Source organism: Strix aluco, chromosome 6 (assembly GCF_031877795.1).
Source record: "Strix aluco isolate bStrAlu1 chromosome 6, bStrAlu1.hap1, whole genome shotgun sequence".
In the NCBI taxonomy this organism is placed as follows: Eukaryota; Metazoa; Chordata; class Aves; order Strigiformes; family Strigidae; genus Strix; species Strix aluco.
The window spans coordinates 21,585,937-21,605,032 of NC_133936.1; the positions used below are offsets into that span (position 1 = coordinate 21,585,937).

Sequence of the window (19,096 nt, forward strand, 5' to 3'; positions counted from 1 at the left end):
AGATAGCTTTGTCTCTTGGCTTTCTTCACAGATGCTCATTGGATACACTGCTGTGTATCCCCCTATTTTGTCTCTATATGAACATTTTAAGCACTGAGCCTAATGATCTTATTTCTAATTAATTATCACAAATGATAGAATGCAGTATCATTTTAGTGGACTAAATGTTCATCAAATCATGTCAACTGCAAAGGCTATGTACAGCTGAGAAATAGCCTTATGTAACTGAGTTGCCACCAATGAAGACTGATGTGTAGTCCCTCCCTCAAATCAGTCAGAAAGGTGGCAACCAAAGGGAACCAAAAATTTGATCAGCTCAGAAAAGGTATTTTCGTATCAATCAAAATTTTGATTTTTCTCTAATTTCTCTATTTGAAAGACTTTACCTGATTTAGTATTTCTATTTTCAATATATTGTATTGTGTTTTACAGAGGCTAGATCACGCACGTATGTTCTGAGATGAACTGGTAAGAAGAAGATGTGTTTTATGTGCATTGAAGACTTAGTATGCCTCATATGTGGCAGCGTTTAGTGAACTTCTATAGTTATTTCTTCTGCCCAAAATCTGTAAATATTTGACAGGGAGGTGTAGATTTCTTCATCTGAGTGATCAAAACAGAAAGTAATTTTTTCTGTTGTAGCAATTAGTTCTCTTTTGACTAGGCAACATCTCCAGGTAGGAATCACTCAGTTTTTAATCCAGTTGTGCCCAGAATAAAACAAAGAAGTGAGATAGGTCTCTGTCATTTAGTCCCTATTATAATTTTGCTAAACAAGGCTGCAGATCATTGTTTCCTTCATATTCCTTGTCATAGAGACCAGTCACAGAAACAAGTTGGGAATGGAACACTCTTCATTCATGGTTATTGTTGTATCTCCATCATCTTGAGTTTTCATTTCCAGTGGAGGTTTCAAAAAGGCTTTGCTTATGCAGAGACAATGCAGCTGGCATGGTCCTGAAGTGAACTTAAAATGAGAAGGAATTATTTTCTTAAGGGAAAAAAGGTCCCTTATGCTTTTGAAACAGTGGAATACTAAAAAGAGCATGATTATCCTGAGATACAAATCCAGTATGCAAAAACTTTCGCATCTTGGGGCCAACACAGAAAATACGGAGTTCAGGCAACTTACAGTATGATGATGAAATCAAAATGCAGTATCAGAGGACCAATAAATCAACAATAAATCTGAAAAGAGTAGAAGTCTCAGCTGAATAAAGTCCTTGTGGAATATTTGGACTGCAAGAGATCAGGAGAGGTAGGATCAGCATTATTTATGTAATTCCTAATATTTCTCAAAGACTTTTAATGATGAGCTCTCCACAACCTTATAAAAACTACTTATTCCAGCATTTGTCTTTATTGTTTCATAATATCTAAATCCGTCTCTTGCCATTTAAGACTGTGGCTTGTCATGAACATTACATATCTGGAGAACAGAGTACTAATCCTTTGTGCAGCACCTTTTGCTTATTTGCGAACTGGTTGTTGCTGCCTTTCTTCTTTAGGCTGTGATAACTGTTCCTTCAATCTTTCCATGTAAATCTTGTTTTCCAGAACTCTGATCATTCTCATTATTTTCCTCTGAGCTCTCTTCCACTAGTTCATCTCTTGAAATGGCAACTCTGTATTTCAGCTGAAGTCTTACAAGGTCTAAATAGAGCAGGATGATTAGTTCATGTCTTACAGGCACTACTTTTGTTTCTGTCTTGGTACATTATTTGCATTTTTTGGAATGTCATAACTTAAGTTGAAATCAGCACTTCAACCTGAAACACTAAATGCAAATCATGAATATACTTCTACATTGGAAAGATGATGCAGATGATGGAGTGGCTCTTCTGCAAAGTGTGTGCTGTTGCCTCAGATTCAGACACGTGATGATCCTTGCATATCACTCCAGGCAAAGTGGAATTATTGTTATTTGTAAATTTATTGGTGTAGCCTAGACTAACTAGAGTGAATGGGAGAAAAATAGACTAATTTTAAAATACTAAGCTTCACTATCATCAGTAAAGTACTCCATTATATACAGACAGTACCTTTCAGCTAGTGCTAGGAAAAAGAGCTGAAGAAATGAGCTGTTGTATGCTTATTATTATGATTAAAAAGGCAACTTGAAAAGAGTGTGGGGCTGGAAAAATATAGCATATTATTATCTTGCAGTTCAAAATATCTAAAGTAAAATGTGTATTTTCCACAATGAGTTTCACAGAACCATAAGATATTGCCATTATTGAAGAAATGAAGAAAAATACAATCCCAAAACCTAATTAAAATTAAGTAATTTTAATAATAAAATATGTTCCCTCATCATATTTGTTTTATTCTAAATCCCTCCTGAAAATCAGTAGGAATCGGTGAATATAATCATCATTATGCAAACCCATTTACACTAGTTGAGAACTTAGCTGTTGGAAAACGGATTCTTAATTCTCAAAGAAATGTCAGTTCAGCAGGAGAACTTGTAATTTTTAAATATGTTGCCTGAACAATAGCAAATAATGGAACTGGACGTTCAGTGTCAAGGCATCACGTTTAGTGAAAAAGTGTTATTTCTACTGCATTCAGTAGAAGCTTAGGCCTGCTTATGTTAAGCTTAAATATATCTTCAACACATTTTCTTTAACAGAAATAAGGTATTATTTGGGTGTTTGTGCATACTGAATAGAAAATAACACAGAAATATGACTGAGAGATCAAATTCTCAGCTTCCTTTCTGTATAGTAAAATATAAAAATATATTCTAGATTCTCAGAGTCACTAAATCAGGAGTAACTAATTGATTGCAGTGTAACAGAAATCAGCATCTGTTCCAAATATTTTTTTTCCCCAAGGAAATTTGAAAGACATATATTCAAATGCAGACTCAAATGTAGTTAGAAAAGCCAACAAAACAAAAATTCCCCCAATCTACTTTACTATTGTTAAAAATATGTAGACTTTTTTCCCTGATGAATATTTTTTAATGAAGTTATAAGTAATGCTGGAGTTTCACCACTCCATTTCTTTACCAAAAATAACCACCAGGAAGATTCACAGTCCCTTTTGGAGATACATTAGCATCTTGCTTTTAAAATACTAACCTGCTGGAACTTTGAAGCCATCCTAATCTTATAGCCCTAGAATTCAGCTTCTGATTTTTTTACCCTCCATTTCACAAGTGTTTTCTTATTTGTTTCAGTAACAGCAGAATAATATAACACTGTGCTTTGAGAGCCACTAGTTTGCCACATTTTATCCCAGTAAGCAGGATATATGCTTACCAGCAGGATAAAAGCAGGCCTCCGGGACATTTACTTACCAAAGAATCCAAACACTAGGTTCAAGTTAAAAAGGCATAAAGCCATAAAATTATCAGGGCAGATGCCACATCTGTTTGTGTACACCAACCTCTTCCTCTTCACTCATTGATGCATGAAAATTGTGAAAGGAATTTCTCCAGCAGATCTGTCTCTGCTTTGATGTTTTTCTTTAGGGACAGAGAAATACTCAAACAAGTTCAGATCAAGAAATGAGATAAGAAGTTTGCAAATCCACATAGACACCATGAGCTAAGCTGCATCATAGAAGAAAAAAATTCTTATTGAGAGAATGGGTACTTATATGACTGATGGCATGAATATTTACACTCTAGCTTCAAATATGTAAGAATTTTGGAAAATAGTTGCTGATCTACAAAGTCTATAAAACTTGGTTCTATCAATGGCCCATATTGTTAGCCTGTATTTTGGGGCAGAAAGAATTATAACATTGCTATCAATACTAAAGATTTTGCACACCACCCCCCCTCCCCCAAAAGAAAAAAATACAATATGCAAACCAAAAATTAATTTATGTTCTTTTCTCAGGTCTGTCATTCCAGAAATTCATTCGCATTCACCACCAAAGAAACTCAAGAAAGAGCTTGTCAGAGTTCTTTTTGCTTAAAAAGCTACTGCCACACATTTCCAATCTATTTTTTGAGGCTAGAATATTTCTTTCTGAAATTATCCCACTTCTTTTGAGTATTTCTGTGTGAATTATCTATGTTTCTTTTCTACATTACTTATAAAAAAGAGTGTTTTTTTCTGCGATGAACAGACCCATATACTACCAAAAAAGGCTTTTCATGATTTGAACCAAAAATTGTTCACAGGCCCCATTTGTATCTTTCCCAGAATAATAAGGACCTCAGTACCAGGGTTTGGTGTTCTTTTGGTTTCTTTACATTTGGATTTTTTGTTTGTCATGAAAATGCTACTACTTCCCGTAGTATTCACTGCAGATAGAAAACCTCAGTAATGCAGAAGATAGATTTATGTTGTGTTACCTATAGCCCAGAAAAGCTGAAGGGATTTACAATATTCTTCTTTGACTGGCCCAAAGGGCATGAGTCAGAGGGTAGAATGGAGAATGGAAATAATACTGGATTGTAAGAGGCAGCTTTCTGTAGTTAGTTTCTAGCTTCCTGAAAAAAGGACTTTGTATCAGTAATTCATGCATTGATACTTATCACTGAGTTTGTCATTAGCAAAAAGACATTGACCTGTATGAGGTTATTTTCTCAGGTCCATCACAACTTAAACAAAAGTCTGTGCCTGAGGTTGTTAAGGTGGAGAACAAAATTACTTCAGCAGACTTTTCAACTAATCATTAAGATGTTAAAAAAGGGCCATTAATGTTCATGTGGGGTGCACAGAAAGCATATCCACTTGCAACCATCAGACTTTTCAGGCTTATTTTGGGCCAAATACTCAAGTTTCAATAGCTTTGTCTTTGTTTCTGACATAGTAATGGATACCTCTAATTGAGTAATACCTTAGTATTTACTCATCTTTACTATTACTACAAGCGTATTAGGAAGGGTAGGGAAATCTAGGGTTATGACATACCTATTCAATTCTCACATTTCTTCTGAACATAATGGCTTTAGAATCCTATTCTAGATTCTCATCCAAAACACTTTATATATCAAACAGAAAATCTCTTTATGAATTACAGTTTCTTACAGTTATGTAAGAATCTCAAACATTTATGAATTGTGGCCTTTCAGGTGTTCTTGCAGGTTAAAAAAAAGTAGATTCTGCACATTTTAAAGCATTAACTAAAAATCAAGCTGATATTTTGCTTTCTCTACCTTGGGGCTTTTATCATTCTATAACTGCAAAATCACTACTAGTGGCTTATTTACCAAACCCTAAAAGATGCAGGGCCACATGTCTGTTTTGTGCAATGACATTTTTTTCTGCCATGTCAAACAAAAAAATTTCTTCATGCTTTTATAAGCATTTTAGTAATACAGAAAAAGTAAGTGGTGTTGTCACTGACATTCTACTCACACAAAAAAGAATCCATCCATTAGGCAAGCTTTTAATATCAGTGCAAAATCTCTATTGTAGATACTGCTAAAACAGCTGGCTTGACCTCCCATGAGAGCTAGGTCCCTCTGTGGTAGGTCCAGATTAATTTTTCCTTTGGAAGTTTGGGAACAATTGACAAATTTATCCCAGTTTGCCTCCAGAACAATCCAATAGTTTAGGAATCTAAGTCTTCATGTAAGAAATACTTGTTTTTTTCAATGAAGAGAAGATGGAATAAGCTATGCATGGCCAGGACACTGAAATATATATGCAAGTAGCTGAGGGGTGGTGACTGTGGCCACAAAGCCAGGAAAAAATGTACCTGGTGTTATTCCTGTCCCAGAATAAACTAGGTTACTACTGGAAGAAAACTTGCAAACCAATTGGAAAGAGTTTTGTTGATGTCTTGTTTCTCCTGAATATGCGTAATAAAGCATTCTGCCCACCCAACCCCAAGGGGGATCCTAGGCCAGCGGATTTCAAAAATAAGACAAAGAAATATTTAAAGTCTTTCTATTACAATCCAATTTTTCAATGAATAAAATCAAATTTTATTAAGTAGTTTATTTCTTTAATACTGCTGGTCCCTCTCTACTTTTTCCTGATGTGACAGTAAAGTAAATAATTAATCATAGTGAAATTTAAATTGTCAGAGTTATCAGTCACACAAGGAGACACTATATTAGCTGGGAGAGGCAGTTCACAATGCTCATAATAATTGTTTTAGACCCTGTGCAGGACCATGTCAATACCATTGCATCATGTTAATGATTTGTAGTATTGAGATTTCTTATGCCAACATAAAAGCTAGAAACTTATTTAAAAACTGTAAAAATGAAAACTAAGATTCTTCAGAATTAGACAGTAACCTCAAAAAACCACAGAGGTTGCTGAATGCAGGCAACATAGGTCAGAGTCCAACTTTTTCTTGATTAAAGCTCAGTCAGATTGTTAGCTACTCCAAAATACAAAGATAGATGGTATTGTGAGGACACAATTTTTGATGGTGAAAGCATAACCTTATAGTATCTTTCTGCATGTATTTTCTTCCTTCTTTTATTCTCTCAGATTTTGCTAAACTCCACTAGGTGCTTATGCACAGAAATAGCAGGGAAAATATTTCATAGATTATAGTATATAATGATATTTTTCTTTTCTTATTTCTCTTCCGAATGAGAAATTGCTTCTTAGATCACATAAGTCTGCACTGGTGGCAGCTCTCATCCCACTGAGATGGGATCTCCTACCTGGAATTCTTCTCTCTGACTTAATCACACCAATGCAGAATTTTCTTTTTCAGCAACAGTAAAACTTGAAGTATTCAGATAGCTGAATACCATTCCTAGGTGCTTCTAGACACTTTTAAAGTTAGAAGGGGCTGGAGGATGAAGGGAGCTATAAATAGGAAGAGTAGCACTTGATCTGTCAGATGTCCTAAAAATTCTCTATTCATCTTAGTAGGCTCTACTTGTTGCTTACTATGAAAAGAGTAATCAATTATCAGTGCAGTGGTATTACTAAGTCACAGATAAAAATTATCAGGTAAATATGTCTTCTGTCTTTGTTGCTAGAATTGCTTTTCACTATTACATATAAACAGTAAGAGGTATATAAAGAATGATCACTTACTACTTGAAGTAAAGAAAGATACCCAAATCCTACATTATCAAAGTTTACTTTCACGTTTTTCCATCGGGCACTTTGATTGTTTTTTATGAGTTCCTCGCACTGACTAAAATTGTTGATTTGGTCGACTTCAAACCTTTCATCAGTTGTGGTGTTAACACAGTAGTAGAACTTCCCAGCAAACAGATTTACTCCCATGATGCTGAAAATTAGCCAGAATATAAGACAAACGAGAAGCACGTTCATGATGGATGGAATTGCTCCTAAAAGGGCATTCACAACCACCTAGTACACAAATACAGGGGGAAAAAGAAAAGAGTGTAAGAATATTTACAGCAATAAAGTTTTGTATAATGTTTTACCAGTGCTTAATAAATGCTTGTTCAGAAACTAATACTATAAATGTTAAAGCAGTACATTAATAACTGTAGCATTACACTGTTCTTTTAAATACTTAACATTAGTACATATAATGAAAGTAAAATAAGTGAGAAAATTAAAATAATTAAAAAAAAAAAACAAAAGAGAAGACCTGGTGGTAGTAAGATGAAGCCTGACACTGATGTGTTCTATATAAAAAAGACAAATGTGTTAAATATAAATACAGACATAAAAAAATTCTAAAAATGCATCAAATTATAGCTTAAAAATGTTGAAAGAAAAATGGCACCCTTTAGATTTGATCAACATAGCTTTGAAATTTAAGCTGAAAACACAAATGCCATGAATCTAGAAACTAAGCTCTACATTTAAAGGATTGTGCAGGGATTAAATACATATCTTTATTGTCATATTGTTCCATGCAAGATTATAACAAAGATTAATTTCTTTGTATAGAAAAGCAAGACAGTTTTGCAATATGTGTCTACTTGAATCAACATAATTTATTTCAAGCTCCAGTCTTATTGTTTCATGTATTGAGTTTAAGTCAGCAATACCCTTCATTTATCTAAAGAAGGACATATATCAAGGACATATTTACAGGTTTTGATTTTGTATTTTAAATTACTCTTGGCCAGTTGCCTTCTCAGCCCCTCACAGGCAAGATGTCAATAATTACTTATGTAGATAAAAAGTGCATTTTTCTGATATATACAGTAATTAATCACATGTGTCTGTCAGAGCTATCAAAACTTTTGAGATACTTGCTTAGCTAATAGCTGAGGAATCATTTCTGCTTAAGTATCCAATACCAGATCTCATTTACAAGTTATATTTTATTTTAAATTTTACTTTTTTTTCTCTGTAAAACTTTTAGGACCTTGCAGGAAGGTAAAATAAAATATATAGTAGGGCTCTGATTCTCAGTAATCCAATTCCTGCAGTAAGACAGGAAAGGAATGGCAGATACTTGGGGTGTATTAAGGTGTCTTAGTCCATCTTTGTTCCCTACTTTCTGCAACATAGAGGGATCTTCCCCACTACCAACATAATTCTGGGCAAGCTCAGAGCTGCTCAATCTTACTACCTGTATTTCACAGCCTCTTGAAGGCCTTTGGAAGCGGAGTATTGTGGTTGCGTTACTCGTCACTCAGCACCCTCCTCCTCCCAAATGTTATGGCCAGGAATTAGGACCTGTTTAGAGATCTTAGGTAGAAATGTTATTTTCAGGGCATATTTTCTTCTCATTTTAAGGGCCACATCCATTGCCAGACAGTAGAAATGGGACCTATCTGTAAGTGAGAATTATCATAAAACTATAAAACTATGAGTTTTTTTAAATTTAGCTTTTCTTGGCAGCTTCTATTTTTGGTGATAAATTTAAAGGAAACATGCTTGCTTCTTGAGATTTCTATTACAGAAAATGTGAAGTATCTAGGTGACCTTAGCATAAGCTAACCATTTTAAAAAGTGTTTAAAAAGTCTAACAAGGTCCCAGTAATATTCTGAACATAAGAAACCATTTCCAAAGGAGTGAGGGAAAAGTTTTTTTACTATCCTGTGGGGAGAAGAAATCTGTTGCTACTTAGCTTGATGGAACTGAGAACAACATAAAAATTAGGAATGCAATGATTCTGGAATTTACTCCAAGTCTGACCTGATCTATGACAGTGTATTATGCTATTGCTGCTTTGAAATTCTAGGCCAGCTAGTACTTTTCTTATCTTTTTCTTTTTTTTTTTTTTGGCTTCACCCATAAAGATGTTTTGGGTGTGTTACACTGATTGAATTCCTCTGTTTCATCTTGGTGAAAAACCTGAAAATAAAGATGTCAAGAAAGAAAGATGGGGATTTAGTCCTGCAACTAAATAAATTAGGGTTACCTGTGCTCACACAAAGAATGGTTTTGTGAGTTTGAGTGCCTGTAGCAGTTACCTTTTTAACAATCCTGAGATCCAGTGGACCACAGCACAGATCCAGAACAGGCAGCAGAATACTAACCGCTACAGTAATTTTTACAACAATTATGAATTGATACTAGTTGTAGAAAGAAAGAGTTCTACAAAATGCCATCAGTGTGTCTCGCATCTTTAGGTGAACAGGTCTCGCTACTGAGACTGCCAAAACATCAGCCACATCTTCTTGAATAAGAAGTGAACAGCTTCCAGCAACTGTTCCAACAACAGTTCCAACAACTTATTTCATATAGGTCACTGAAAACCCATCAAATGGTAACAATTTTTGGTCACTACTGACCTGGCCTGGATGCGAACTGGTGACCTAGAGATGAAAGGCTCTGTATCCTATTACCAACCCCTTGAGCTATCCAGTCCCCCTGGAAGGTTTTTTAAGAAAAGAAGAAAAGAAAATTAAAACTTTTAGAAGTTGTTTTCTGTTTGTGCTTTGTTTTTGTTTGATTTTTGATTTTTTTCCCACCAGTGTTGATCCTTTGCCCTATCATATTTATAACGTAAAACTGCATTTTTACATGCTGGTCAGATGCTCGGCTAACTGTAAAGTCCACCTTAGGAAGAAGTCTTTAATTTCTTCAACACACATAGTTGGAGGCAATTGCTTTATCAGTGTTTTTGCCATGTACTTTTTTGGTATTTGCTTTGGGAATATCTGAGGTATATCAGGATAACCGGGACATTAGCTTACATAATATATATCCAAGATAGCACCCGTACATACACACACGACACCTATGAACATAAGTTACAGCAAATGGACAGAAAAAAGTGAGAATCAGTTGAAAAGTGAACTGAATGCAGAAAAAAGATAAATTAGTATTTCTTAATGAGATAAAAATTTAGCATATAAAAATTGTCAGTTTTGTTGAAAAAAGTCTATAGTGGGTTAAAAGTGGCAACTACAACTCTCATTTTCACTTGTTCTTCAAATCTAGATCAGATGTATGTGATTTTAAATGTATTTTTTATTTTAAAAGGGGCTGTTCTTTTGAGCCTATTTTCTGTTATTCCTTGATACAGAATATAATGTCAATAAATTGGAAAAAGATGTTTGCAGAGTTGTTTTTTTGTTTATTTGTTTAAATTACCCATGCATTTCCTCAAGGCTGGGATGTTGTTGGTCAGGCTGACTCTGGTGAGCAAGCTACAAAAGCCCAAGCTGATTCTGCTTGTTCACCTTCCTATAGCTTCAGGTAGGTGGAATAGCAATAAGTGCAAGTGAGAAGGAACACCTGACACCTACAAAGACAAATGGGCTCTAGACTGTTTTACATCTCAGTTGATATTCATCCAGGAAAAAAAAAAATGTTGTGGGAAACCATGTCTTCTCTAGAAGAAAGCAGTATTTCATATATATACAAAATTCTTTCATGTTTACATTTTCATGACATTTATTTTCCAACATCATATACGTAAGATAAAAGAATTACTGCAATGCTAATTGTCTGTCTTATCTTCTGGCTGATATGAAAATATGTCAATACAAATTAGTACTCCAGTTGTTTTTTGTTGTTGCTGCATCTTTTTTTTGGACAACTGTCCAAAGAAGACAGCAAAATGGGACAGAAAAAGAAAAATCAATTTTGTACCAGAGCAGTGCATATGTATAAAATGAGGATTGTGCAAAATACCAACTTAGCCTTGCTGTATGAATAGAATATAAGGAAGCTTTACTAGATTCAGCCTTGCTGTGGGACACATACCTGAAACATATAGTGAGCTATAAATATATTATAGTTCCCACAGCAAAACAGCTTCAATAGATCCTGGCAGCTCAGCAGCCTCAGGCTTTCAAGGAATTCCTACATTGGGCCTAACTAATGGATGTATCAGGGCCTCCTGAAATCTGTAAACAAACCAGGAAATATCTTCAGTAGTACTTAGCAATTTTTTCTATAACTTTTGCTTCTTCTGTGAAGGAGTTCCAAACTCTGTCCCTGGTGCAAATGAGGAGGAATTTACCATCTTTGGGATGGAAAGGAAGATTATAGGATTATGTCTGGAACATTCTTCCTACTTAAAATGACAAAGTACTTTATTTGCCTCCACTTTGAAAGTTGTCAACTTCATAATTTTAGGCTTAAACAGGAAAAGCTTCCCAAAGATTTGATGTGCCAGATCTCGTATCAGAGTCCTTTGAAAGAGTCCATCAAAGGCTATAGAGGTTATTTAACTGTTACCTCTTATTTTTTTTTCTGTGTGTAATCATGTAAGATTCACATACACAGGCACAGAAAGCCAAATAATTTTTACTTCACCAGGACCTTTATGGATGAAATCAAACCTTATCTTCTATGTATGCTATATGACCCTAACAAGCATAAGATATGTTCCTCCTGTGCTTAATTTCTTGATAGCCGGGAAAGCCTGAGAAAGCCTTTTGGAACTCCGAGGAAGAGAAAAAAATTGTGGGCTTCAATACATAAGTCTAAAAAATTAATAGTTTCTTTCTCTTTAAGTGGCTATCTGTATAGTCACACAGTCTAGACTTCAGATAGTGCTTGTTACAAAAAGCCATTCATCTCTGTCTTAGCAGTACAAAGACTGAAGAGCCAGTTGTTCAAAGACAGCAGCATGCAGATGGAGTTTGACAATAGCATACTTACCATAAGTCACATTAGAGCAAAATAGAAAAATTCATTCCTGACTCAAATGAAACACTGACACAGCCTTGGGCAGGATTTGAGAGTAAGCTATGACAAGTATGAGGTAAGAACACCTGGCATAAGATCATGAATCTCCCCTGATCAACTGGCCAAAGTCCAGATCTACTCAAAACTGCCAGAGAGAGCATTTGCACTGAAAGATGAAGTGAGCAAGTAGCCATTGGTTTAGATTCTTGGTCCACCACAGAGGTAAGATTGCTGGAATGAGCAGGTAGGTATTCCATGAGTGGACAGGAATGGGGGCTCAGGTGCCATATATGATGTGTTTAGCATGTTATCATAGTGAAGGACTTTGAGGACATCACATAAGGAAGGCTAGAACATGCTGAAACCACACTGACTTGACCACGTGGCAGGTATCAGGAAAGAGACAGGTGTATTCTCTCTTCAACTCTGGAAGAGTTGAGGCAAGGGAGGAACAGAGGCCAGTGACAAGTGGCGTTCCTCAGGGGTCAGTGTTGGGACCAGCGCTGTTTAACATCTTTGTCAGTGACAAGGACAGTGACATTGAATGCACCCTCAGCAAGTTTGCTGATGACACAAAGCTCTATTGGTGTGGTTGATACGCTGGAGGAAGGGGATGCCATCCAGAGGAACCTTGACAGGCTTGAGAGGTGGGTCCATGCAAACATCATGAAGTTCAACAAGGCCAAGTGCAAGGTCCTGCACATAGGTCAAGGCAATCCCAAGCACAAATACAGGCTGAGCAGAGAATGGATTGAAAGCAGCCCTGAGGAGAAGGACTTGGGGGTGTTGATTGACAAGAAGCTCAGTATGAGCCAGCAGTATGTGCTCGCAGCTCAGAAAGCAAACAGTACCCCAGGCTGCATCAAAAGAAGCATGACCAGCAGGTCGAGGGAGGTGATTCTCCACCTCTACTCCTCCCTTGTAAGATCCCACCTGCAGCCCTGTATGTGCAGCTCTGGGGCACCCAACATAAGAAAGACATGGACCTGCTCAGGCAGGTGCAGAGGAGGGCACGAAGATGACTGGGGGGCTGGAGTACCTCCCTTATGAGGACAGGCTAAGAGAGTTGGGGTTCTTCAGCCTAGAAAAGAGAAGGCTCTGGGGAGACCTTATAGTGACCTTCCAGTACTTAAAGGGGGCTACAGGAAAGATGGGGAGGGACTCTTCATCAGGGAGTGTAGGGATAGGATGAGGGGTAATGGTTTTAAACTGAAAGAGGGAAGATTTAGATGAGATATAAGGAAGAAATTCTTTACTGTGAGGGTGGTGAGGCACTGGAACAGGTTACCCAGAGAAGCTGTGGCTGCCCCCTCCCTGGCAGTGTTCCAGGCCAGGTTGGACGGGGCTTTGAGCAACCTGGTCTAGTGGAAGGTGTCCCTGCCCATGGCAGGGGGTTGGAACTAGATCTTTAAGGTTCCTTCAAACCCAAACTCTTCTATGATTCTATGATTTTAAAACATAAGGAATAGAGTAACTTTCCAACTCAGGGGATCAAAAGAGCATCTGAGGGAGACCATGAAGAAAGCCCATACCTGAATCAAAAAGATTATCACTATCTGATAGTCCAAGGCAAGGAATCATTGGAACAAACCTCTGCCTTGAGAATTATTATCCCTTGCTCTTTGCATTCATGAATGAACAGCTAGAAGAGAATCAGTGCATCAGCTGATTTATTTGTATTATGGCAGCATAAACATACCACTGGACCTTCACAGACCAAGCACCAACACAGTGAGATCAGCTGTCTAGCAGCTTGAATTCAGTGTATGGCTCTCCTTCATGTACTTAGTTTGGTAGGTTTTCCACTATCACTGGATCATCTATCATATGTATACTATGCATTTTCTGGTTTACCCATCACGAAGTACAGGCACATGTTCCTATCAGACAAGTCAGAAATATGTAACAGGAACTTCTCTATATGCAAATAATTGTGTTTTCCAAAGACCAGTGCTTACAAAAATAGACAGATGCTTATAAGGTGAAATACAATCAAAAAAATTGTTATGCAAACCATATTTAAGAGAGATATGCACCTATTCTGCTCTTTTGTGTCCATGTGATAGGAAGGAAGACCCCTACATCAAAGAAGTTCAAACTAAAAAAAAAAAAAGAAACCAAACCCAAGTCCCCCCAACCCCTGGATTTTGCTAACTGCACAGCAAAATCAAATCCAAAATATCAGTTGCCCTGTTGACAAACTCTTTTGAAAGCTTATTAGAAATGCAAAGGTAGGTAGTATAGAGCAAAAGGTTCCCAAGAATTCTTTAAAGTACCTTCCCCCAAAATACTTGAATGGCTCCTCTGTCCCCAGTGATGAAATTCATCTCATAATTGTATCTATGAAGAATGGGGAAATTCCTGCAGAGTATCTCTTAGTAAACTTTGGAGATCATAGGTGTCTTCAAGTTTATAAAATGGCTGTTTCTGGCATTTCACTACTAAAATTGTATACATTAAGATAATCTGGAACCTTGCAGATGTGCAGTGTGATGTAAAACACAACACTAAATTTCTAGAAGAGAAGTACCTTAAGAAATATGCAATTCCTTCAATTTTGTCATTTCATTTGTCGAGTAAAAAGAGGAAATATGTGGACCTGCAGGATAATCAGTGGTGATAAAGCCTTAATCAACAAACAAAATCAACAGAAAAATTCTCAGCAAACACAATTTTCATCAATTACGAGATCATCCACCAGTGCAGTGATGAAATTTGCTATTATCCAGGTTTGTACAAAGATTAACAAGGGTGGAGGTGATCTTAAACATTTAAATAATTCAGACTAAAATTATGAAATCCTTAAAATATTTCTGTTGGAAGATGCTCAGCTGATGATTACTTCAGTTCATTTTCATTGTGAGAGCATCTTGTGACAGACAACACTGAGATCATGATCAGCAATGATCATGCAATCTCTAAGTAAAGTGTAAACAAGCTCTAACAAATTAGGCCTGATTCTTTCTCACAGGCAGAGGTTTTTAACTGGGTAGGGGATGGGTTTGAACTTGTGAAACAGTGAATTATAGCTGTTAAAATCAAGTCAAGATTTCTGCTTATATTTTACTCCTAATACATTAGTATACACATGCATATACAAGAAAACAATTTTTTTCCCTTTTAAAACCTAACATCTACCATCTAAAAATCAGACCTTGTGTAATCCCTTTTCATCCTAAACAATTTAGATCAAATTATAAAGTTGAAGGGACTGGCACTTGAATGGCCAAATAGAAATTTCATCTGAATTTCTACTGTTTTAAAACTCCCCAAAGCTTCAAAATTCAAAGTACTATTTTCTTACTCAGTAAACATGACACTTGGGAGCGACTTGTTTTCCTAAAATAATAATAATTAAAAAAAAATCACTGAGAAATAATTTATCAATAATCACTGATTTTTTTGAGATACAGCATATATGTAATGTAAACATCTTGTACCAGTAGTATAGTAAACACTCTGTTTGTGTGTTTACAGTCCCTGCTGGAAAGCAGTGACCATTTTGTTTCTGCAATGTCATGTGAAAGCACCACAATCACTCCTCTTGTCCCTTCCAGCGTGCAACCTGTGAGTGTTTGTAAGGTGGCAGGGGGCTAAATGTGACAAAAATGGTTGGGGCAGTCCCTTTGTTCTGACCAAATAATAGCAAAAATGCTCTAATAATGGCTTCCTGTTCTCCCTGGTAGTACAAAACAGATGATGAGAACTGCCTTTCTCTGAAGTTAGAGGAGCCACTTCTACAAGTCATAACACAGCAGAAAGGCAGTGGGATTGGAGGAAATGGGTATGGGGTTTAAATTAGGAGAAGCTACGTCAGCTGGAAATGTTCCTTTCACAATGGCAACAGAGACACCTGACCTGTGGACCAGCAGACAGAATACAAACACTGTCCAGTGCAGAGGATTAAGACTGATCCTCAGTGTAGGCTTTGGGATCTTTGCCACAGTTGCTTATTGTGAGATTTGGAGGTGCCCATGACGGAAGACAACTGATGAAGCAGTACAGGAAAAATATTCCCACACAAGATAACCTGTCTCACCTGAGTGTATCCATGGAGTCTGATGGAAGAGGGATGTTATGTATGGATATATAAGGATTAGAAGTTCTTTATGTTGAAGGGATAAAGTATATGTACATTCCCACAGCAGTAATATAGATGGGAACTTTCATTCAAAGATCATAAAGAAAATTCATCACATTTTTCCAACAAGTAATAAAGCATATCTGACAATGCAACCTAGCAGATAAGGACAGAATGGGGAGGGAGAAAGAGAGGAGGAAGAGAGAGAGAGATTGTGATAATTCTTTTACTCACCAATACATACTTTAAAACTACCTCTTTTCTCACTGAGTGTCTTGGAATGATTACACTGCGAAGAAGCATGATGCGTATGCTTGATGATCAACTATGAACTGGCTTTAGAGACAACAGAGGATGGGAATTAAATATTTCTGTGAGTGGAAGTGCAACCTACTTGACATGATCCAAATAATGATTCTAGGGAGGAACTATGGTGATTCTAAAAATGTAGATTTATGCAAGTTATTCAAACCTTCTCATTTTAAATTAAATACTCCTCTCTATTTTATCTTAATGGACTTATGAGAAACTCTCATAACTTTGTCCCACAAACAGAAATCAGGGTGGTGCACCATGTTTGTATGAATGTGTGATCTATGAGCCACTAATTATGTTCCACTGTTCCAGTATTTACCTCACTGTAAAAAAAAAAAAAAACAACAAAAAAACAACAGCCCAAACAACAACAAAAAACCCCCAAATCAAAATCAAATACTACTGCCTCCCCCAAAAACTCATAAAGAAAAACCACAAACCTCCCCAAAACCCCTTATATCAAATAAGTATTTCCCATAACCCAACTTGCGTCCATTGCCTCTTGTTATCACTGTGCACATCTGAGAAGAGTCTGGCTTTGTCTTTTCTCTGTCCTCCAACCAAAATTAGAGGTATCTTATGAATTTTCCCTTTAAGAAGTGCATAGTAAAAGAACTAGAATATTGCCACCTTTGCTACACAGTTTGCCTTAATGCCATGTGTGTACATTCTTAATGACATGACCTATGATTATGTAAGTCCAGAAATGAAAACATTTAGAAAAATGTTTAGAAAAGTTAGAAACAAAGGAAAAAATAAACCTGAAATCTTATTCTAGGAAACTAATGCTTATCCTTAATTCAGGATCACTACAAAGTAGCAAATAGGAAGTACATAAAAGTAAATTATGGTAGTGAGCTTAGCATATTATTTAAATCAAGCAAAAAAGCACAAAAAGTTTTTTCATGAAAGAAACGAATGCATTTTGTCAGGGTGTTAGAACTGGCATGAGAAGCACCTCACATGTGAAACAATTGAAAAAATTTGAGTATTTATGACAAGGTTTTCAATTTTTGAGTAAAATGAAGACTGTATTGGGAATACAGAGTGAAGACTATTAGAAAACTACCATTTAAAGCAGCAACTGTAAAGAAAAATTAGCATTTGCCTGAGAGTATGCAAAGAAAACATGGGCAGATGGAAAGAATCAGAGAGACCTGACGAGAAGGTACAACTAAGTCTTAATCTGAACAGTAACGAACAAATAAAGTTGAAGCAAGAGATAAAAAGATCTCAGAGGAAAAGAAAAGTACTCCCTTAACAAGCCAGTTTCAGTCTTTTCTACTTTTTCTTAGTTGTTACTGTACAAGTGCAGCTGACTGAAGAATGCTTCTGATAATTAATTTTATCTTCAAAGAAAGCAAAGTACGTCCTCAGACACTTAACGCACAAAATATTTTTATAACACTTTGTGCTGGGAAAATTTCATATTACTGGGTGGTGAGTTTATATCTTGGAATGCTAGAACTGTTGCAGTTAACACGACTAGATGATCTCAGAAGGTCCCTTGTAACTTCAATAATTCTGCAGCTCTGTCCTAGCTTTTATAAGAAAATTTAACTTGGTTAAAGTAGCAACAGAAGCATTTCTTACTCACATAGCAGTCTATTAAAAGCAAGCTACACTGTCGGATTTAACAAAATACTGAAGTTCCTGGAGCACCTTTGATTCTGTTTCTCACCAGAAATCAAGTATACAATAAAATACTTTTGAAGACAACATAGAAAAAAAGACATAATTTAACATACTGTATGATGAAATACAATAATTTTCTGCCAAGCAATAAATCACATGGCTGCATTTGTTTGAGAAGGTCTAGTAAATATTGTAAATACACACAAGCATGAAAACAGAGTAATTATTTGATGTGGGAACAATAAATTTCACCAGATGCAGTAAAAAAACCCTACTTTTTGCTCTTCCTGTTACATAAATTAAATGTTATTGATCTTTATGTGTTCTTTAACATTTTTAATTAAAATTTAAACTATATTACATATCTCATTCAAATTTCATTAAATTTTGTTCCTAAAAGTAAGGTTTTTCTTCAAGATACAACAAACACAAATCCAGATAAAAATATCAGTTATACAAGAAACTCCTTCAAAAGTTCTCTTCTAATTGTAGAATTACAGTCTAAGAAAAATCTCAAAATACTGAGATATTTCCTGTATGATTATGAACATATATATAGAGAGTCTTCTTACATCAAAGTTTGTACATTTTTTAATTGTCTTTCAGGAGACATAACACTTCTAATAGACTTTCCTTAAAACTCAAAGGTAATGAATAGGGTCACAGTCCTCAAAAAATCCTTCAAAGCACATATCTTTTGATCAACAAGATATATTCCTCTATATTTAAGAGAAACTTGCAGAAGATAGTGGATACAGTTTCTTGAGAGTGAATACATAATTCTTAACTGTGAGATAAGATGCTAAATTTAGTGAATGCCGTGTATGTTGATACATCATTTACACTGAAGCTATAAAAACCCCTGCACTAATGATACCCTCCTACACTTGCAAGGGTTGTAGTCTAAGAACTGGATTTTTCTAAGGATCTGATAGTGAATGTGAATAGTTATATCACTGACATGTCTCCTGCAGGACATTACTAAATTCCAAGAAAGATATTACAAAAATAATACTGTTATTCGCATTCTATAAAAATGACAAAAACTAGTTTCCAACAAAGACGACTGAATTCAGATTACAAGAAAGGATTATATATGTTATATGATGT

At 35.9% G+C, this 19,096-nt stretch overlaps 1 protein-coding gene across 6 annotated transcripts in view; it reads right to left on the minus strand.

Moving 5' to 3' along the window:
• The window catches only part of LOC141925234 (sodium channel protein type 1 subunit alpha), a 102,287-nt gene that overhangs the window by 6,603 nt on the left and 76,588 nt on the right, over positions 1-19,096 (minus strand). For all 6 annotated transcript variants that reach the window (XM_074829010.1, XM_074829013.1, XM_074829014.1 and 3 more), the window contains one exon: positions 6,972-7,253. In XM_074829010.1, coding sequence (XP_074685111.1) covers positions 6,972-7,253 — 282 coding nt within the window. The remainder of the gene's footprint in view (positions 1-6,971; positions 7,254-19,096) is intronic.